Source organism: Ambystoma mexicanum, chromosome 4p (assembly GCF_040938575.1).
Source record: "Ambystoma mexicanum isolate Mex_15411 chromosome 4p, UKY_AmexF1_1, whole genome shotgun sequence".
Lineage (NCBI taxonomy): Eukaryota > Metazoa > Chordata > Amphibia > Caudata > Ambystomatidae > Ambystoma > Ambystoma mexicanum.
Genome location: NC_090927.1, coordinates 55,025,201 through 55,048,088, shown reverse-complemented (window position 1 = coordinate 55,048,088; position 22,888 = coordinate 55,025,201). Strand labels below are relative to the sequence as shown.

Sequence of the window (22,888 nt, the reverse complement as noted above, 5' to 3'; positions counted from 1 at the left end):
AGCAAACACTGACCAGAGCTTGGTTTCAGAAGTATATAGTTATTTATTTTAAGAACACATAAGTTGAAAACACTCTAGCAATATATAGTAAAACACTTCAAACACAGTTATATGGAAAGCAGTCCCAACCCTTATTCCTAACTAGACAACTCTTGGTTAACACCACATAATTCAAACAGAGGTGAGTGCTTAACTTTAGATGACACTCTAGTAGGTTCAAAGAAGGGAGGGAAAAAGAGCAGAATTAGGATAAACACACCACTCTAAGGTCAAGAACACTCTTTGTAAGTTCAAGGAAGCACAAAGTCACAGGTGAGCAAAAGTCACTAGGCAGGGCCCACTCTTAGAGCAGACGGAGCGAAAATGTGCCCAAGATCACACAGTTATTAGGGATTCAGAGTCTTGCAAACGAGTTCAGAAAGAGTTTAGAGAGGCTTAGAAAGTTTAGCCAGGGTGTCCCAGGCAATCCCAGGTTCGAAAGCCGGGGGCTAAAACTACCCCGTACAGTCGGTGGCAAGGGAAGCCAGGCAGAACACGGTACCTTAAACGGGAAGGATCCTCCAGCGGTGGCAGTTGTTCCAGGCAGTGGCAGCAAGGCTCGACGTCGGTCAGGGAAGAAGAAGATCTCGCTGAAGAGCAGAAGAAGAAGGTCGTTGCACTGCCCGGGAAGAAACCAGCCGCGGAGTCCTCCGGTTAAAGGGTTGTACCGACTTTCGCGATTGTGGTAAAAGTGTGGTATTCCGGTTGCCGGGGTGCTTGGCACGGGCAAGGCGGCCACGAGACACCTCGAAGAAGCGGAAAGAAGGTGAAAACTGGTTGTCCCCACCAGTCAAGGGAAGGAGCCACTCCGTTAAGAGTTCTCCTTGGTCGTTGGGAAAAGTGGTGAGACGGTTCAGCAGGGCTCCACCGGGTGGTGTCGTCGTAGCAGGTCGGCTCAGCTCTTCCCTCGTCGGATTCTTGGTCCTGTGGCGACTTCTAAAGTTCCAGTCCCCAAAGCCCTGCTTTTATGCAGCAAACCCCCATTCACCCAGCCTAGCTGTCACTCAAACATGCTAAGTGGTGAGCCGGCCGGCTCACCACTTGGGCCAATCAGGACGGAGTGCGACTTGAGTTACCAAGGTAACTCAGTCCAGGGTGCCTAAATCCCCCTCCACCCCTCCTAAGTACCCCAGACAGAGTGGCACCACTTTGGAGGGCTTCTGTGGAGAAGCCCGCCAAAAGTGGAACAAAGGGCTCCACTTTGGGTCAGAGTTACAGAGGCAGACGCCAACGCCATTTTAGGATCAAGTTTTGGCAAAAAATCCCAACCGGAGTTATAATAATAAATATATAAACCGGCGGTATGTTTGAGGCTACCGTAAATAAATAATTAAATGTGTTAGCCTAAAACAATGGGAAATCCCATAGGAAAATATTCGCGGTTGAATATAAAAAGTAGTTTCCACTGCCACCAGCCAAAACTCGATCAGGGGGGACGGAGACGTGCCCCCTTGACTAACAGACCCTGGGGCAATCGAATTGCCCCAGCCAGTACGTCCACAATATGATGGTTTGTACTGGTTCTGTTCAGGATTTAAGACTAGTAAAGTCTTTGGAGACTTTACCTGCCCTGGGAGACAGTAGTCAGTCCCAGGGTATGGAGTCTATGTTGGGGAGTCCCTAGGACACCCCTGGGTTACTGCACAGAGGGTGCTGTGTAACCCACATTACAAAAACACATGAGGCCCTATGGAGTAAAAGACCCCATAGCCCATTCAACACAAGGTTAACCAAAGAAACACTCTTCAAACATGCCCAAGAGTGAGGGAAAAAGGGTCTCACTCTTGGCAGGAGAAAAAAAGAAACCCCAAGAAATCCAGCAAAGCTGCTGGGGGACTCACTAGGTAGGGAAATTCAGCCTAAACAGAGAATTCTCCCTAACACTCGCCCCCCCCAGACTAAGGGACAGGAGGATTTAATCCACTCCTGGATGAACCTCATACCTCTAGTCGATGATATACATCCTAGAGAGTCCATCAGCATTTTGATGGTGACACCCTGACCTGTGCTCAATGGTGAAATCAAACCCTTGCAGGCAGATTGACCATCTCAATAGTTTTGGATTTTCCCCTTTCATTTGCATTAACCATCTCAAGGGTTGGTGGTCAGTCTGAATAACAAAAGTAGAACCATACAAGTATGGTCTAAACTTCTTCAGTGCCCACACAATAGCAAAGCATTCTCTTTCGATTGTTGCCCACCTTGTCTCAGGATCCTTCAGTTTTCTACTGATGAAGCAAATGGGGTGCTCCCTACCCTTCTCATCCAGTTGGCTTAGAACTGCACCTATACCTACATTGGAAGCATCAGTTTGTACAATGAAAGTTTGGTGGTAGTCAGGAGCTCTTAATACTGGAGCTTGGCAAAGAGCTCTCTTCAGTTTTTCAAAGGCCTGATTGCACTCCTCATTCCATTTTACCTTTTTAGGGAATTTAGGAGAGGAGATTACATTCAAGGGAGAAGCTATGGTCCCATAGTTCTCAATGAAATTTCTGTAATACCCAGTGAGGCCTAGGAAGGCTCTCACCTGGGTTTGAGTAGTTGGTGTTGTCCAATTTTGCACAGCTTCAATCTTGCTGAGCAAAGGCCTTATTTCTCCACCTCCTACCTCATGCCCAAGGTAGACCACTTTACTTTGACCTATCTGGCATTTACTTGCTTTGATTGTCAAATGGGCCTGTTCCAGAGCCTGCAACACATGTCGTAGGTGGTTCACATGTTCCTCCCAGGAGTGGCTGAAGACTGCAATGTCATCCAAGTATGCCATGCAGAAGTCTTCCATCCCAGCCAGAACTTGGTTCACCATCCTTTGGAATGTGGCAGGTGCATTTTTTAATCCAAAAGGCATGACCTTAAACTGGTACAAGCCAACTGGGGTTGAAAATGCAGTTTTCTCCCTGGCATGGTCTGTCAGGGCTATTTGCCAATAGCCTGACGTAAGGTCAAATGTGCTGAGGTACTTGGCTGCACCAAGTTTATCCACCAACTCATCTGTCCTGGGCAAAGGGTGGGCATCAGTCTTGGTGACTGCATTTAGAGCTCTATAGTCCACACAGAATCTCAAGTCTTTGGATCCTGCCTTTGTTACTAACACAACTGGGCTAGACCATGGACTAGTAGAGGGCTCTATTACCCCGAGATCAAGCATCTTCTTGACCTCCCCTTTGATGTTGGTTCTGATATGTTCTGACATTCTGTATCCTCTGCTTTTGACTGGCAGACAGTCACCAGTGAGTATATCATGCTGACCCCAAGGGGTCAAGCCTGGTGACAGTGAGAACAGGGAGGCAAACTGATTTAACATTGATTTGCACTCCTCTTGTTGCTCAGGTGTCAGGTCTGAAGAGAGATTGACTCCTTCAACTTTTTCATCTAAAGGCACACCTCTGAGGAGATCAGGGAGAGATTCACTCTCTTCTTCCTCTGCAGCTGAAGCTAGAAGCAAGGCTCCTACGTCAGGTCTGGAGATGTATGCTTTTAGTCTGTTGGTGTGGAAGACTCTAGGAGCTTCCCTGGGTCTGCCCAGATCCACCAGATAGTTGACCTCTCCAAGTTTTCCCACAATCTTGAAGGGTCCCATCCATTTGTCTTGCAAGGCCCTCTGCCTTGTTGGGAGCATAACTGGAACTATCTGGTCTTGAGTAAACTCAACCATGTTAGCCTTCTGGTCATGCCAATGTTTGACCAGAGCTTGACCAGCTTTCAAGTTGTCACTTGCTTCTGCCAGCATGTGTGACATTCTCCTCCGGAGACCTATCACATAGTCAGTCACTCTGACTGGCTTGAGGGGAGGAGGACCTTCCAATCCCTCCTTAATCAGGGCCAATGGACCTCTGACCGGATGGCCATAGAGAAGCTCAAAGGGAGAATAACCTACTCCCTCCTGAGGGACTTCTCTATAAGCAAAGAGAAGGCATGGCAGTAGAAGGTCCCACTTCTTTTTAAGGGGTTCCTCTAAAGCACCTATCATGCTCTTCATGGTTCTGTTGAACCTTTCAACCAACCCGTTTGTCTGAGGGTGGTATGCTGTTGAGAACTTGTAAGTAACTCCACAGGTTTTCCACATGGCTTTCATGTAGTGGGACATAAAGTTTGATCCCCTGTCAGAGATTACTTCCTTTGGAAACCCAACCCTGGTAAAAATACCAAGGAGGGCCTTAGCCACAGCCGGAGCCGTAACAGTCCTCATAGGAATTGCCTCAGGGTACCTAGTAGCATGGTCTACTACAACAAGTATAAACCTGTTGCCTGAGGAGGTTGGGGGATCAAGGGGACCAACAATTTCAATCCCTATCCTCTCAAATGGGACTCCCACAACTGGGAGAGGCACTAAAGGTGCCACATTCTTGGAACCAACCTTACCAGAAGTCTGGCAGGTATGGCAGCTCTTACAATATCTATCTACTTCAGCCCCCATCTTTGGCCAATAAAAGTAGAGAGAGAGCCTTTCCTTGGTCTTCTTGAAACTCAAGTGACCAGCCAAAGGTATCTCATGGGCTAGTTGTAAGAACTGTTGTCTGTTCTCTTGCGGGACTACAAGGCGCTTGTAGTCTCCAGGTTCAGACTCAGTTGGTTCACTGTAGAAGAGGCCATCTTCCCAGTGTAACCTATACTTCCCAGGCTCTTGCCCATCAGCCTGAGAAGCTGCCTGGTGGCGGAGGCCTTCCAGAGTTGGACATTCTCTTTGCCCCTTACGAAAAGCCGCCCTGCTAGGCCCACCTTCTGCCAGTAAAGACTGCAGCTCAGGATGGTCCTCAGGGTCCAAATCTCCAATAAGGTTTGGGCCTCCTTCTAGCTCTTCCTCAGAGTCTAGTTCAACCACACAGGGTTGTACCTCCCTCTCAGCCTCAGCTGGAGGTGGAGTTACAGGTGTAACTTTGGACAACCTAGGGGAAGTCCTTGTCGGAAGCACTGGAGTGCTTGCTGCTGGCTTTTTCCTAGGAGTCTTGGGTTGCCCCTTTGCTCCTGATCTGGTAGTTACTGCAGTAAGTTGCTCCAGTGGGAGAGGAGTGATTTCTGTCATCATCTCCTGAGATACCCCTCTCAGGGTTTTCTCTCTTGCAGGTTTTGTGAGCTCCTGTAACCTTTTACTAGGTGGTCTGGGGGTATGTGACACAACTCCAAGAGCTTTTAGGTCATTACCCAACAGAACCCTACCTGGCACTTCACATTGTACACTGACAGGTATTTTCACAGCCATATCATTACATTGGATGAGAACTGGTAACTGGGGACACATCTGCACAGGCCCACTAGCTAACTTGGTGAGGCATTTGGGTGCCTTAGCAACATCCTCTGCCTTGAAAAATGATTCATCCACCACAGTTATGCTGGCTCCAGTGTCCCTAATGGCAGGAGTCTCCTGACCATTCACCTGGACACTGTCCTTATAATACTCTTTAGTATTATCTGGGATAGAGTTATAGACATCTAAATTCTGTTGTTCCCACAACCCCCGAGAGACTAAAGAAACACTAGCTGAGACTCCAGTGGGTTCATCAGCCAGTAATAGAAAGTTTCCACTTGCCATATGTACTTCCTCTTCTGGAGCGAAGGCTAAGGAGGCAAGCTAGACCCCTGAAATTTTACCCTTACATCTGGGATCTCCTTTCACATGGTCAGTAGCCTTACAAACAAAGCATGAGCCAAAGGCTCGCTGGAATGGAGGCTTGTTCTGACCTCCTTCTGGTCTGGGACCAGAAGGTACACTAGCCTGATTCGGTTTCCCTTGTGGCTTACCCTTATAGTTTTGTTTGGGGCCCTCTTTGGAATTTGTAGTATTAGAATTCTCTTTGGAGTCCTTCTTAGGCTGTTTCTCCCCATCCTTTTTATGAGTTACCCCAGAATTCTTGTGAGTGGCCCTGTTGGCAACCCACAAGTCAGCAGCCTTAGCTAGTTTCCGGGAATCTAATTCCTTGGAATCAGCCAAGTGTTGTCTGAGCTCAGGAGAGCAGGCATCATAAATAGTCTCCAACATAAACAAATTCTTCATACCTTCATAAGTGTTCACCTTGTAACCCTTAATCCATCCCTCTAAGTTTTTCAACCCTTCACTCACCCAGGTAGCCCAAGGGGTACCATCATGCTTTTTGAGGCTCCTAAACCTCTTAAGATACTGGGAAGGGGTCTTCCCAAACCTAGCTATCAAAGCTAGTTTCACACATTCATAGTCCTTCTTATCCTCCTCACCCATCTCCATTACCACATCAGTTGCAACAGGGGGAAGCCTAGAGAACAACCAGGTGAGTAAGTCATTTCCTGTGATGTTCTGGAGCCCATGATTATATTCAAACAGAGACAACCAATCCAACACATCCAACTTAGGCTCATACATACCAACCAATTCTTTAGGCATCCGGGGTCTTTAAGGACTGGAACTTCTAGAGGAGCCAGAGAGAGAAGCATTCTCAACAGACAATTTCTTCATTTCTAGCTCATGCTTGAGCTCCATTTCCCTTAGCCTTAGTTCTTTTTCAGTTTGAGCATTAAGTTTTTTATACTCCAATTCTAGTTTCATTTTCTCCAGTTCATAGTACTGAGGACTAAATGTGGGACCTGGTAAAGGCCCAGTAGGCACAGCAGGTAGAGCAGGCAGAGGCCTAGGGGGGACAGTCACAACAGCCTCACCCTCCTCTTCTGACTCTTCCTCAAAATCATCAACATTTTGTTCTATGTCAATTTCAATACTGTCATCTACATTTGCTGGAGTGGTAGGTTCCTCTGAACCATCACCCAGACTTTGGTTAGCTAACAATCTTTCAATCAGCTCCATTTTCTTGCCCTTAGTCATGAGATCCTTATGTTTACAGAGCACTCTTAAACAATCAGCAGTTTTTGCTGCAAGGGACTCTTGACTATAGCTTTCTATAACTGACATGTTAGAGGATTACTTTTACAGTGCTAAGCTTTGTGGTTAGTTGCACTAAGGTATCTAAAGCACACTAAAATGTATACTCAATACAAATCCCACCGCTGTACACCAGTGTTAGGCAGAAACCTGTGCAGTTCCCTTAGGGAACACTGCAAAAGATTTAAGACTACAGGTATAGCAGTAAACCCACTTCTCCAGCATGGGGTCTGGCATGGATTCACATGCTCATGAATATTCCCCGTCGTCAGGCTGGGAATCCTCGGTAAAGAAAAAACCAGTATCAGTTTCGTTTCTGATCTGTCTTTCGTAGTAACAACCAATCACTGGTCTCTGCGTCATACTGACCACAGCCAATGACTGCCCTCTACCTAAGCACCGCCTCTGGCAGCCATCTTCAGATTTTTACCGCACGTTCATGTGTTGGGATCCTCGTGCTATTGCTCTCGAGCGTTAGTGCTATTTTTCGCGCTTTTTCACAAAAAACTTCGATTCTTTCGGTCAAAAGAGCCTCAAGCTCCACCGATCCTACATCCGATCAACGGGGACCCGTGTCGGATTCGTCTGTGCCCCTCAAGGGTGAAGATTTCGTCGAGCTACACTTCGGAGGACTCCAGAAGCTTCTCAGGCCCGGTCTCGGAGATGGCCCAGGAGAAGGGAAGCTCGACGCCCGGAAAGCTGTTCAGGGTCTGCCCTGGATGCCAGCTGCAGAACGTCTTTAAGGAGGACGAACACTCTTTCTGCCTTTACTGCCTTCATGAGGACAAGACGCACGTGGAGAAGGACTGTGCGTTTTGCGGCAACATGTCGGAACGGACCATGAAGGACCGCCATCAACGTCTCGCCAACTGGCTGGAGGGTAAGAGCCCGTCTGGCGAGAAGAAGAAGAAATCCGAGCGGTCTTCTAAGACCTTTGAGGGCGCCCCGGCGACGGGGGCCCAACATAAGGCTAAGCACCGCGAGTCCGCTGGCACCGGGAGCGCCGAACGGTCGGGCTCTACGGGTGCCAGGCAGGGCGCACCCTCCCCGGCACCATCAACCACGAGCCAACGCTCTGGGTCGGGTAAGAGGAAGGCCGAGCACCCGGCGAAGCTCCTGGAGAGGCCCCGGTCGAGCTCTAAGGCAGAGGAGGAGCGTGGCAGTGCCCCCTCCCTCAAGGATAAGGCGGTGAGCGCACCTAAGGTGGTGAAGGCCTTGATCCATCCGACCAAGCCCTCTATCGAAACGGTCGCGGCGGCCCTGGCTCAGCCTGTGGAGGCTGCACCAGTGGTGGCGACCTCGGGGCCCAGAATCTCCCTGCCTCCTCGGAGGGAGTCTTCTTTTGTGCCCATCGATAGGACCCCCGTGAAACCCTCCGTGGGGAAGAAGAAGGGGGGGCAGGGCGTCGTCGTAGATTCGGCCTCAACCTCAGAAGAGGAGCTGATCGAGGTCTTAAGCCACGGCCTAGGCGTGGAAGAAGGCCAGCCCGTCGGAATGGACCCCGACGCAGGTGACGACGACGACATCGTCGAGGATACCGACGGGGCCCCTGCTCGCCCGTCGGACTCCCCTCTGCCAGCGCCGCAAGACAACTCGGCGGCCATTTTGTTGGCCATACAGTCCTTATGCTCCGAGATAAGGACGAGGCTACCGTTACCGACGGAGGAACCTCTCCCGTCGGGGGATCCAGAACCGGGACCTTCTGGTGTTCCCCCTACCAAGAAAAGAAGGATCCATCCACCACCTCCTTTTCAACCGTCGCGCCCCGTCCAGCCCTCCTCCCCGTCCACCCGAGGGGATGATACGGGGACTGACACGGCAGCGACGGGTACGGACGACGAGGCATACGACGAGGATTTTCCGTCGTCGCCTCCCGCCAGGGCTTCTCCGCCCGACGAGATCGGATCTTTCCACTCCATGATCTCCAGGGCTTCCGAGCTTTTCCAACTCTGCCCTGAGGAGAAGAAAAAGGAAGGCTTCCTTTATCAGCGGCGCGAGGCCAAGAGGAAGACGGTCCTCGCAGTGCCTCTGTTGGACGACATTTGGGATGAGGGCCTTTCCCTCCTCAAGAACCCTTCCACGACGCCAGCTAGAAGAGACCGGTACGAGAAAAAGTACCGGGTCCCGGACACGGCCCCCCTGTGCCTCCGGGCGCAGCCTACCCCGGATTCCGTCGTCTCCGCGGCAGCCAGGAAGAAAGCGGGGGGGGGTGCGGCCTCCACATCGACTTCCCCGCCGGACGGCGAGGGAAGGAAATTGGATGCTATGGGACGTAGAGTCATCTCGTCGGCAGCGACGACGATTAAAGCGGCCAACGCCTTGGCTATCGTGGCTCGCTACGACAGGGAGCTCTGGTACAAGATAGCTCCCCTGCTGGATTTTCTGCCGGACGACAAGAGGGCGGAGGCCCTGGAGATCCTGCAGGAAGGTGAGGTGGCCTCGGACCACGCCATCACCGTGGCGACGGACATCGCCGACACTGGGTTCCGCCAGCTGGGCAACGGCGTTTGCCTTCGACGTCGTGGATGGCTCAAAGCTACGGACTTCCGGCAGGACGTCCAGACCAGAGTCCTGGACATGCCCTTCGACGGGAACAATCTGTTTGGGAAGACAGTGGACGATTCCCTTCAGGCCATCAAGGCGGATACTGAGACGGCCCGGGCCCTTGGAGTTCTGCAGCAACGACGGACGCCCTTTCGGAGCAGCGGAGGCAAGGGCGCCTCCAAAGGTTCCGGCGGCGGTTTCGCTTCCTACCGTCAAGCGGCCCGCTCGTCGTTGCAAGAGGCCTACAGAGGACGAGGCAAGTCTAGCGGACCCCGCCGTCGTCGCCAAGGAGGTCAAGGCGGCAAGGCCGCGTCCAAGCAGGATTGAACCGGCCGTGGGGTCGGGCCCCCACCGAAGCACCCCGGTGGGAGGCCGGCTGGCGGGCTTCGTCAGCGTGTGGGAGTCCATCTCCACCGACCGTTGGGTGCTGGACGCCCTGGCCCGGGGCCACGCGCTCGAGTTTCAAAGAAGGTGCCCGCGCATCCCCCCCGTGGCCAGGAAAGAACTTCACGCCCCTCAACTTCTCCTGGAGGTAAAGGCGATGCTCAGGAAGGGCGCCATCGAACTCGTCCCAAAGGGGCTTCGGGGCTCCGGAGTCTACTCGAGATACTTCCTCGTGAAGAAGAAGACGGGAGGATGGCGCCCCATCCTAGACCTGCGACGTCTGAACAAGTTCATCAAGGCGCAGAAGTTCCGGATGGTCACCCTCCAACATGTCCTGGGTCAGCTGGAGGAAGGAGACTTCCTATCGTCGTTGGATTTGGAGGATGCCTACTTCCACATTCCCATCCTAAAGGGGCACCGGAAATTCCTCAGGTTCGTGGTCCAAGGGCGTCATTACCAGTTCAAAGCCCTTCCCTTCGGACTACGGTCGGCACCCAGGGTATTCACCAAGTGCCTCGCACCGGTGGCGGCGCAGCTGCGCCGCGAGGGGATTCACGTCTACCCCTACCTGGACGACTGGCTCATCCGCGCCAAGACGAGGGAGCTCGCCGTGGTCCACACGGCAAGGACCGTCCAACTCCTCACGGACCTGGGATTCTCCGTGAACTACGCCAAATCCCACCTGGTGCCCGCGCAAGTCGCACTGTTTCTGGGAGCAAGGCTCGACACAGTGTCCCTTCTGGCCTCCCCGTCGGAGGAGAGGACCAGGACCATCTTGGGCAAGGTGCAACGGATGTTGGTGGCCGACGCGGCCAAAGTGAGGTCCATCAAGTCCCTCCTCGGGATGATGTCTTCCTGCATCTACCTCATTCCCATGTGCAGGCTCCGGATGCGCCCGTTGCAAGAATTCCTGGATGCGCGCTGGATCCAGACGACGGGCAGCTTCGAGGAAAGGATCAAGCTCGACGAGAGCTTCCGACGAGCGATACGGTGGTGGGGCACCCGCGCGCATCTGACGGCGGGCATGGACTTCCAGGCCCCAGCCCACCAGGAGACTGTGACCACGGATGCCTCCCTGGAAGGGTGGGGAGCGCACACCGAAAATCTGCACGCAAGGGGACTCTGGCTCCCGACGGAGAAGTCCCTGCATATCAACGTCCTGGAGCTCCGTGCAGTGTTTTGGGCCCTCAGGTCCTTCCTTCCGTCCCTCAAGGGCAAGGTGGTGAGGATCTTCACCGACAACACCACCACCATGTTTTACATCAGGAAACAGGGCGGAACCAGGTCCCCAGCGCTGTCCAAGGAGGCGCAGGACCTGTGGCATTGGGCCGTCGCCCAAGGGATTTTTCTGGTGCCGTTTCATCTGGCAGGGATAAAAAACACCATCGCCGACTCACTCAGCAGGGAGCTGCGCTCATGCCACGAGTGGGAACTACGGCAGGATCTGGTGGATCGCCTCTTCCGACGGTGGGGCACACCCCAGATCGACCTGTTCGCGACGGCGACGAACACCAAGTGCCGGAGGTTCGCCAGCAGGTTTCCCCAGACGAGGAGCATGGGCGATGCTTTCTCGTTCCCCTGGGAGGGCCTGTTCCTCTACGCGTTCCCTCCTTTGCCTCTGCTAATCCGGCTCATCAACCAGCTCAAGAGGTCACGGTGCAGGATGATCCTCGTCGCACCTGCGTGGCCGAGGCAGATATGGTTCCCGGACTTGCTGGACTTGTCAGCGTCCCCGCCGATCAAGCTGCCGGCGGACGCGGATCTACTCTCCAGGGAAGGAGGCGCCATCCTCCACCACGACCCGAAGTCGCTGAACTTGCAGGCCTGGCTCCTGCAGCGCTAGAGTTTGGAGGATACGACATACCGGCCGATTGCAGAGAGGTTCTTGCAAAGGCCAGGGCGTCCTCGACTCTTAAATGCTACGGACACAAATGGAAGAGGTTCTCTGTCTGGTGCCGCGCACAGAAGATTAACCCTCTACGGATCACGGCTCCCCAAGTACTGCCGTACCTGCTGACGCTGGCCAAAGCTGGTCTGGCACACGCGTCCATCAAGATTCATCTTGCTGCGATCTCCCGATACACCAGAACCACGGGGCGGACGTCCTTGTGGTCTCATCGTCTGGTGAAAGAGTTCATGAAGGGACTGTTCAGATCGTTCCCGCCGGTGAAGGCTCCGGCCCCGGCGTGGGAGCTCAACGTGGTGCTGACCAAGCTCATGGGACCTCCGTTCGAGCCTCTGCACTCGGCCCCGTTGAAGTTTCTATCGTGGAAAACAGCTTTTCTTGTGGCCATCACCTCCGCACGACGAGTGGGAGAGATCCAGGCCCTTTCCTGCAAGGCCCCGTACTTGACTTTCCACGACACGAGGGTAGTGCTCAGGACGCACCCCTCCTTCATGCCCAAGGTACCGTCGGACTTCCATCTCAACGAACCCTTGGTGTTACCTGTGTTCTTCCCGTCGCCTTCGTCGCCGGCTGAGAGGACTTTGCACTCGCTGGATGTAGCTAGAGCGCTGAAGTTCTACGTGGACCGCACGAAGGGTTTTCGGAAGACGTCACAACTCTTTGTGAACTTTGGACCTGTCAATCAGGGGAAGGCTCTCTCGAAGGCTTCCATCTCCAGATGGCTCTCCGGCTGTATCATGTGCTGTCACCGGTTGGCAAACCGACCGCTGCCTGGCCGTCCGAGAGCCCATTCCACCAGAGCGATCGCAGCTACCACGGCGTTCCTATCTGGTGTGCCCCTGCTGGACATATGCAGGGCTGCTACGTGGAGGTCGACGCACACCTTCACGAAATTCTACTGCGTCGACCGGGATTCCAGGGAGGAGTCCAGGGTCGGCCAAGCAGTGCTGCGCAACCTGTTCGCCTGAGGTGAGCCTGGTGAGGAGGTAAGATGCTTAATGTTGAGTTGATGTGATGCTTGATGTTGAGCCTTTGCCACCTCCCGTGGTTGTGCATGTGTGTACTGCTATGTATTCTTTATTCATGAGCATGTGAATCCATGCCAGACCCCATGCTGGAGAAGGAACAAGTTACTTACCTGTAACTGTTGTTCTCCAGCATGGGTCTGGCATGGATTCACATGCGAACCCTCCCGCCTACCCCTCTGCGGCTCTTCACTTGGTCATACTGCCACTTCACGTGCTTCCAAATCTGAAGATGGCTGCCAGAGGCGGTGCTTAGGTAGAGGGCAGTCATTGGCTGTGGTCAGTATGACGCAGAGACCAGTGATTGGTTGTTACTACGAAAGACAGATCAGAAACGAAACTGATACTGGTTTTTTCTTTACCGAGGATTCCCAGCCTGACGACAGGGAATATTCATGAGCATGTGAATCCATGCCAGACCCATGCTGGAGAACAACAGTTACAGGTAAGTAACTTGTTCCTTGGTAGCAGTCTGCACCACCCAGATTTACCTGGTAGCTGTGGCTGAGCAGTCAGATTTCCCTCAAGAAGAGTTAGGCAGTATGCAAAGTATACACAATATGTACTCAAATACAATAGCACAAGCAAACACTGACCAGAGCTTGGTTTCAGAAGTATATAGTTATTTATTTTAAGAACACATAAGTTGAAAACACTCTAGCAATATATAGTAAAACACTTCAAACATAGTTATATGGAAAGCATTCCCAACCCTTATTCCTAACTAGACAACTCTTGGTTAACACCACATAATTCAAACAGAGGTGAGTGCTTAACTTTAGATGACACTCTAGTAGGTTCAAAGAAGGGAGGGAAAAAGAGCAGAATTAGGATAAACACACCACTCTAAGGTCAAGAACACTCTTTGTAAGTTCAAGGAAGCACAAAGTCACAGGTGAGCAAAAGTCACTAGGCAGGGCCCACTCTTAGAGCAGACGGAGCGAAAATGTGCCCAAGATCACACAGTTATTAGGGATTCAGAGTCTTGCAAACGAGTTCAGAAAGAGTTTAGAGAGGCTTAGAAAGTTTAGCCAGGGTGTCCCAGGCAATCCCAGGTTCGAAAGCCGGGGGCTAAAACTACCCCGTACAGTCGGTGGCAAGGGAAGCCAGGCGGAACACGGTACCTTAAACGGGAAGGATCCTCCAGCGGTGGCAGTTGTTCCAGGCAGTGGCAGCAAGGCTCGACGTCGGTCAGGGAAGAAGAAGATCTCGCTGAAGAGCAGAAGAAGAAGGTCGTTGCACTGCCCGGGAAGAAACCAGCCGCGGAGTCCTCCGGTTAAAGGGTTGTACCGACTTTCGCGGTTGTGGTAAAAGTGTGGTATTCCGGTTGCCGGGGTGCTTGGCACGGGCAAGGCGGCCACGAAACACCTCGAAGAAGCGGAAAGAAGGTGAAAACTGGTTGTCCCCACCAGTCAAGGGAAGGAGCCACTCCGTTAAGAGTTCTCCTTGGTCGTTGGGAAAAGTGGTGAGACGGTTCAGCAGGGCTCCACCGGGTGGTGTCGTCGTAGCAGGTCGGCTCAGCTCTTCCCTCGTCGGATTCTTGGTCCTGTGGCGACTTCTAAAGTTCCAGTCCCCAAAGCCCTGCTTTTATGCAGCAAACCCCCATTCACCCAGCCTAGCTGTCACTCAAACATGCTAAGTGGTGAGCCGGCCGGCTCACCACTTGGGCCAATCAGGACGGAGTGCGACTTGAGTTACCAAGGTAACTCAGTCCAGGGTGCCTAAATCCCCCTCCACCCCTCCTAAGTACCCCAGACAGAGTGGCACCACTTTGGAGGGCTTCTGTGGAGAAGCCCGCCAAAAGTGGAACAAAGGGCTCCACTTTGGGCCAGAGTTACAGAGGCGGACGCCAACGCCATTTTAGGATCAAGTTTTGGCAAAAAATCCCAACCGGAGTTATAATAATAAATATATAAACCGGCGGTATGTTTGAGGCTACCGTAAATAAATAATTAAATGTGTTAGCCTAAAACAATGGGAAATCCCATAGGAAAATATTCGCGGTTGAATATAAAAAGTAGTTTCCACTGCCACCAGCCAAAACTCGATCAGGGGGGACGGAGACGTGCCCCCTTGACTAACAGACCCTGGGGCAATCGAATTGCCCCAGCCAGTACGTCCACAATATGATGGTTTGTACTGGTTCTGTTCAGGATTTAAGACTAGTAAAGTCTTTGGAGACTTTACCTGCCCTGGGAGACAGTAGTCAGTCCCAGGGTATGGAGTCTATGTTGGGGAGTCCCTAGGACACTCCTGGGTTACTGCACAGAGGGTGCTGTGTAACCCACATTACAAAAACACATGAGGCCCTATGGAGTAAAAGACCCCATAGCCCATTCAACACAAGGTTAACCAAAGAAACACTCTTCAAACATGCCCAAGAGTGAGGGAAAAAGGGTCTCACTCTTGGCAGGAGAAAAAAAGAAACCCCAAGAAATCCAGCAAAGCTGCTGGGGGACTCACTAGGTAGGGAAATTCAGCCTAAACAGAGAATTCTCCCTAACAGTGGTAGGGACAGTTATCAGACTAGGATAGGTCTCTAGACATCAGACAGACATTATTTTGTAAGACCTCCTGACTTGCACCCTTTTGGACTTTCTTTTCCTTATTCGTCGGACTGAGGTTGGATAGGGTTTTTGTGGTGCTCAAATAAACTCGCACTCTAGAAAAGGTCATCTTGCCAGTTTCCTGATTCTGACTTACCACATGTGTCAGGTAGTGGTTGCTTACATGGTGCACCCCAATCATGCAATGTTTTTGTCCATGCCATCAATTTAAAACCAGTTATTTGATGTGCTTTCAGATATCTCTGGACCATATTCAAGGGTAAATAAAGTATTTGGGTCAAATCCCATGGATCTACCTTATAAATCTCAATTGTGTTCTATTCAGGAATATCCTCTGGAATTACTCATCTTCTAATCATGACCAACTGTGCTGCTCGATTTTAGGATCTCCAGTCAGGAAAAGCAAGGCCACGAATATTCTTAGTTGCTTTAATAATTGAGATTTTAAGTCTGGCGTTCCTCTTCTCCACGTGAATCTCGAAAAGCAAGCATCCAAGTCCCTAAAAAACATATGCCAGAATAAACGTATTAGAAACATCTGCGTACGATATGTACATTTGGGTATGAAATTTTCTTTTATAGCGTTAATTCTACCCGTTATTGAGACTGGTAGTACATCCCATCTCAATAGGTGAGCCATCATTTTCCGATTAATGGGAATATAATTAAGAGTGTTAACTTATTTCAGGTCTAAAGGAATCCATACACCCAGGTATTTAAATGTTACTTTCTAGGCCGTAAACAGGCTTTCCCACTTTGGTATCGTTCCAGCTGGTGGGATCAGTTCTAAATTAGTGGTATTGATATGTTAGCCCTTTCCTAATGGACAATTGCTGATACGTTATTGGACCATTTCACTTTTGGCAATGAAGTAGGAGATGGTGTAAACCCCTGCTCTAGCACTGTCTCTCCCTGGCGTATGAGGGCTCCTGTGGATCTTCCTGTTCATTTTCCTCGTGGCGTTCTTGGTCCGCAACCACCAGGCCCAGGCAGGCACTAGGACCTTGGGAAGTGATCGTTTTCTTGCTCAGTCAGGAAGCCTAGGGTCTCCAGATTTACCTTAATGAGAGCTACGGATGGTGACACATCAGGGGGGTCATGCGGGGAGTCCCTCGACTTTTGAGCACTGTCTGATTTACAAACTTAGGAATTTATCTTGGTCCGACAAACAAGCCTGGGAGTTTTCTCAGGAATGCAGAGACTCTCTAGTGAGGAGAGTATCTTTATAGTGTTCATTCCATGGGGCAGGGTGTAATGGGTTTGGATGGCTGTGGCCCTTTGTGATCCAAGGTTGCTGGGAAAATACTGTGCTGTGTTTGGGCAGGAATATGTGGTTATGTTCAAAGCCTGACTTACCTAGTGCACCCCAGGGAAGATTATTGAGTGTGCTGTGGCCTGATCAGCAGTAATAACAGACCTCTAGACTGCTTTCACCTGGGCAAATTCCTTCTCGATGCAAAGGCGGGTCTATTGCTGATTTCATAAGACTGTCAAATTAAGTTGCCTCTTTCTGCTGTGCTTGCAGGGTTTCCAATGAATAAAACCCGCACCCCAGACATCTGGCTCCGAGCATGGGGCCTATAGAGTACAATCCTAGACAGGTAGCAGTGCAGAGTGTAGAAGGTCCGAGAACAGTTCCAAGACAGCGCACATAGTTGAGAGGACGAGTCAAGGTGGTGGAAGTAGTGGCAGAGGTTCTTGACAGATGGTATAAGGGTGAGTGGCGAGGTACATAGTCGCGCAGGACCATTTGCAACAGCAAGTTGTTCTAGAATTCCATCAGATGTAAATGTGGGATTACATGAGCAGTGGTTGGTGTTTTACACTGTCCTTTAATTATTGTAACCTTTATGGAATTTAGTACGTTAACATAACAATGTGGCATCTTTTTTCAGTATTTGTTCAGTGTGTACCTTGACCTCCCACAGGGTGAATGCTTGCAGCCTGACAGATGCTTGTTACGAAATGTTTGCTCAAGTGCTCAGACAATCTTCATTTCTCAAAGTGCTGGACCTGAGCCACACTCCGCTAAGCGCATCTGGAATGAAACACCTGTGTTGTGCCCTCAGGTCACATTGCTGTCAATTGCAGAGCTTGATGTAAGTACTCCTGAGTATTGTTTTTTGAGTTTATTACATTAATGTTTGGAAGACTGTTGTCCTACCCATTCCTCTTAAATCGTGTTCTGTCCATTGACTGAGGTTCTCTTCTCTCGCCCTATAAATTGTCCCATACCCATCTGCTTTCTGTCCAGGCTTCGAATAATGCATTTAAGGGGGCTTGGGGCTATGGGTGTGATGGGTATGACTTCTAAATTCTACCTAAACATGGTGGCACATGCTAGCCCTGCATCTAAGTGTAGCGCTGCAGAGAGTTGATCGTGAATTTTTATGAAACTGCCCTGTCCATGAGGGAAGATCACAATTTAATTTACATTGGTTCTTAATAAGAGGGACACGCACAAAAAAGATTATTCCCTCTCCCCACCCGCTCAAACTCCCCAAGACCCATTTAAGCCAAAGGATTCCATGTGAAAAGGTCTTTGAGCAGCATGACTAATAAAGCCCACATCAGGCCATGTCTTTCTGACAGTAGGCGCTCCCTACACACTTTTAACAAGTAAATGGGATCTGGGGCTTCCTTCTACGGTGCTCCACCTGCTCCACATCTTTGAGAACATTTATTTAACGGGTAACTCCCAGCGCCTGAGAAAGCTCCCGAACCGGTGATTAACAAATGTCAGTCCGTCCAGCTGCCCTCTCCCTGATTTCACCATACATGGGCTAATTTATGTAGTTGAAGAGTGACTCTAGGTGCAAAAGAGTCACTTCCCAAGCTCTTCCACGCCGCCGTGCAAAATGTGATAGTATGCTTTAGTCCTATTTATTCAATGGGATTTTTTAGCACACACAGCCTTATGCGCAACAGGAGCTTCAAGTCGGAGTGCCAAGAGGACAAATAAAGGTACAGAATCGGGAAGGGAGGGGCATGCCCAGGGAGGTTAAAGAGAAGGCTGTGAGCCATCTTCCTCTCCTTAGCAGTGTAGCCTTCCACATTTAATTGAAGTAGTCAATTTCATGATGTGATGGTATGTAAGTTGCACATACACCCAAGGGCATCATGGCGCTGAGAGGGAGGAGGGGGAACGAGAGATTCCAGGGCGTCGTTTTTAAAAGAGCAGAGTTTTCAGGTTCCGCCGAAATGTGAGTTGGTCGGTAGTATCTCGGGGAGGGGGAGGGGCAGGTTGGTGCACCTTTTTGCAGCTGCCACCCAAAATGCACGCCGCCTTTGTGGACCAATCTGAAACGGGGCACCGTGACCAAACAGGCCGCTTGCGAACGGAGAACACGGGTAGGCAAGTAGCGGGGACATTTGGCTTGCAGGTACTCTGCTCCAGTGTCATAGAAGGTCCTGTGGACAATACACATGGATTTAAGCATAATCCGCTGAGCAATTAGAAGCCAATGCAATTGCCTCAGCAGAGGGGTCATGTGAGCCCCAAAAGCAGGACGGATGACAGATCTAGCCACAGCATTCTGAAGCAATTGCAGCTGCCTCGTCAAGTAACCAGGTTGAGCCAAATAGAGCGAATTGCAGTAGTCCAGAAACTCGGAACAAATGCAGCCACTACTGGTGCCTGATCTTCTGTCGGAATGAAAGGAAGAACCCTACGGAGCGTCTGAAGTTTAAAGTGGCCGGATTTACATATCCCACCGACCTGTTCGTCCATGGTCAGGGTGGCTGAGATCAGCACACCAAGATTCCGCACAGACGAAACTGGTATAGGTAGGGGACCGAGGGATGGGGGCCACAAATCAGTAGTCCAGAATAGTTGAGGACTGGGGGTACCCACGATAAGAACCTCGGTTTTACTTCCATTAAGTTTCAACCAGTTCTGCAACATCCATATTCCAAGATCTTCAAGGCAGCATCCAAGACGGGAGGCCGTATCAGATTTAGTTAGATCAAGGCGGCCTAAGATCTGAGTGTCGTCCGCATAAGAGTAAAAGCGGAACCTGTGTGCTGCAATGAGGAGCAGAAGATATCTTATATAGATATGCGGGCACGCAAGGCCGATAAAACAAGGAGTTGGTGTCATGATGCCCGCTCCCGGGGAGCCGGTTCAAGCCCTGCGTCCCCGAAAGCGGACATCCAGTCCCCAAGGAAGGACCCAGCAACCCCATATAGGGGCCCTTTGGACAGTGTCCTGGCGCCTATGGCGCCAGGCTCATAAAAGACATCAATCCTGGCGCCATAGGCGCCAGGCTCATTATGGGAGTGCTTGGGTGCACTTACCTGATGCAGACCATGCTGCAGGATCCCGGCCTCCTTAAGGCCTGAAAGGAACTACTTTACCTGTGGGACTAATTTACCATCCGGGCGTGGCCGGGGAAGGATACATACCTGATTGGAGGAAGGATACATACCTGGAACTTCTTCCAAGGCTATTTAAACCCCACCCGAACAGCCACACGTGCTTCGCGTTGTTCTGCATCTAGCAGCTGGATGCTCACCGTGTCTGCTCCTGCATCCTGACTTCTGCCACGCCTGCCAGCATCCTGGATCACCTGCAAAGGAAGAGAAGAAGAGAACAGAAGAAGGAAAAGTCCTTACCTGCTAAATCCGCATCCCGGAGACATCTCGCCGACAATCCTGAAAAGGAAGACTTTAATTTAAAAGCTCATTGCGTCGATCGCTGCAGCGCCGCATTCCACTCACCTTTACAGGGCGCCTCCATGTTCAGCAGCGATCATCCGGATTTGCAGTCACGCCCCAGCGCCTAGGGAGAAAAAGACCAGAACAAAGGTGAGAGAGAGAAGGGAATAAGGAAAGTTAAATCTCCATGTTAAGACTTACCTGTTGATTCATTCCCTCTTCATTTCGGGTCCGCGCCGCATCCTGGCATTTCCGGACCCCGGCCCCTAAGGGGAAAAAGAGACATCAGGGTTAATGAGCGAATGAAAAGACATTACCAAAAAAACACTCATTAAAGACTTACCTGATTTCTACAAGGATTTCACCTCTCATCTCGGGTCGGTGCCTGTTCCCCGGCATTCCGTACCCCGGCCCCTATGGGGAAAAAGACACTAGCATTAGTACATTAATGCATGGACACAAGGGGAACCTCTTATAAAAAAACTTACCTGGAAGCCAAGCAAGTTTGGTTCTCACCAATCCGAAAATCCAGTGAAGTAACTGGATACCAACGCGCCCCTGCATCAGAAGCAGGATGGAGAGCTCGTCCTTCCAGACCCTAAGGTGAGACGCTATGAGAAGTCACAGAAGGGTTTCGAGGAGGGTGAGAGGGGAAAATGGGAGGCCGATTAAATTACCCCGCAGACAGTTAATCCCCTATTTTCGCCTACAGAAGGATACTTCTGCGAGCCAGGCAAGCCAGATTTGGGGCCCGGTCCGGTCCGTCTTCCGAACCCTGCGCATCACCTTGGAAGAGGTCACAGCAGCGCGAACCAGGCCAGCGCCTCCGTGGGAGTCAGGTGAGCATTACAGAACGCGAAGACTTCCTACAAATTCCCACCCAGGCGCTATGGAAAGTTCTGAGACTGATCAGTTGGGCCAATTACTGGGGGAATTACGGGTCGAAGTACATGCCACTCGTCAAGAGACTAATGCCCTCAGGAGGGAATTAATAATATCAAAGGAAAGAACTGATGACCTGGCCAGACAGCTTTTTCAAGGTCAAGCTGGGCAAACTCCTCTACCCGGTTCCGGAGGGAACCCCGCTCCTGTGGTTTCCAGTAACCCTGTGCAGATTAATCTACCTGGAAACATGCCGCTGGCCCCACCCGAATGCTTTGCTGGGGACTCCAAACGATTTGCCGTATTCATGAATCAGTGTCGTTTGCACTTCCTATGCAGACCTGGGGCATTCCCTAATGATCTTACCAAGGTAGCCTTTGTATTGTCATATTTCAGCGGCTGCGCTGCCGATTGGTCAGTTCCACTGGTTAGTCAAGATGACCCGATTCAAGCAAGCATGGAAAGGTTATTTGCTCGACACTCTTGGGGGCAGGCTCTGGATGACGAACTTCTATCCCTGCGACAGGGCAATCAGGACCTCCTATCCTATATTGCAACCTTTAATAGACTAATTATGGAAACGGGATGGCCAGAGGATAAAATAGTCACGTTGTTTTATCGAGGCCTTCGCGGAGAACTTAAAGATGTCTTGGCCCAAGTTGTAAATCCGCCCCAAGAATGCACAGAGTATATAGACTTAGTGGTCCAATTGGATCACAGACTTCAAAACAGAAAAGCAGATCGGTCCAGGTTTGAGACCCGGGTGTTGGTCAAGACCCATGCTAATCCCAAGGGAGTTGATGTCTCTGAGCCTATGCAAATTGGAGGGGTTAAAGGACCCTTAACTCAAAAGGAACGTGAGAGGAGTCGGCAGTTAAAATTATGTCTTTATTGTGGGAATTCTGGACACTTTCTACGAGATTGCCCGGCAAAACCGCCCCGAAAGGCGGTAGGAGCCGCTAATAAAAACCATGAAGACTCTGTTTCGGGAAACGACTCCGACCGACAAGTGTAGGGGTCTGCTTGCCGAGCTTGAAAACTAACTCTCAGACCTCGCATTTCATTGTGCCAATGGTTCTCATAGATCCAGAACAGCCTAAGCGGTTGCATGCAATAAAGGCATACATCGATAGTGGGGCTATTGGAAACTATGCAGATCGCTAATTGGTCTCTAGGATTAACCTCCCTCTCCGTCCTAAAACCAGCAAAGATGTCATCACCACAGTCGATGGAACTGAAATTGCCTCTGGACCGGTAACACATTCCACTACTGAGGTGACTCTTATTGGTCCCGACGGCCATCGGCAGGGTGTTGTGTTTGATGTAATCAAGGCTCCACAGTTTCAGGTTATTCTTGGAATCCCTTGGTTAGAGACACATAATCCTCAAATTGATTGGCGAGCTAAGAGAATAACCTTCCCGGATTGTACACAAACCTGCTACCCAGAAAACCTGAAGATTAATCTAGCATCTGTAACCTCTGCCTCCATGCAACTACCTCCGGAATACCAAGACTTTCAGGACGTCTTACAAAAGGAACAGGCCAACACGTTACCTCCTCACAGATCGTACGATTGCCAAATCGATCTGGTTCCCGGTGCACAACCCCCTTGTAGCAGGATTTATGCCCTTACCGAACCTGAGGGCCTGTATTTGAGACAATATTTGGATCAATACCTAGCTAATGGTTTTATTCGCCCGTCAAAGTCCCCGGCTTCCTCGGCTTTGTTCTTCGTGCCCAAAAAAGAAGGCGACCTTAGAACTTGTATCGATTACCGTGCATTGAACCAGATAACGGTTTTAAACCGTTATCCTCTGCCTCTGATCCCTGAACTCCTTGACCAGGTGAAGGACGCTTGCATATACACCAAGTTAGATCTCCGGGGGGCTTATCATCTGGTACGAGTTAAAGAAGGCGACGAATGGAAAACTGCCTTCCGTACTAAATACGGATTATTCGAGTACCACGTGATGACTTTCGGATTGTGTAACGCGCCGGCTGCCTTCCAATACTTCATGAATGATGTCCTTCGGGAAC

General features: G+C 50.8%; 1 protein-coding gene across 3 annotated transcripts in view; it reads left to right on the top strand.

The window, feature by feature from the left end:
• The window catches only part of LOC138452988 (NACHT, LRR and PYD domains-containing protein 3-like), a 415,916-nt gene that overhangs the window by 295,332 nt on the left and 97,696 nt on the right, over window positions 1–22,888 (top strand). For all 3 annotated transcript variants that reach the window (XM_069605372.1, XM_069605373.1, XM_069605371.1), the window contains exon 7: window positions 17,241–17,411. In XM_069605372.1, the coding sequence (XP_069461473.1) occupies window positions 17,241–17,411 (171 nt within the window). The remainder of the gene's footprint in view (window positions 1–17,240; window positions 17,412–22,888) is intronic.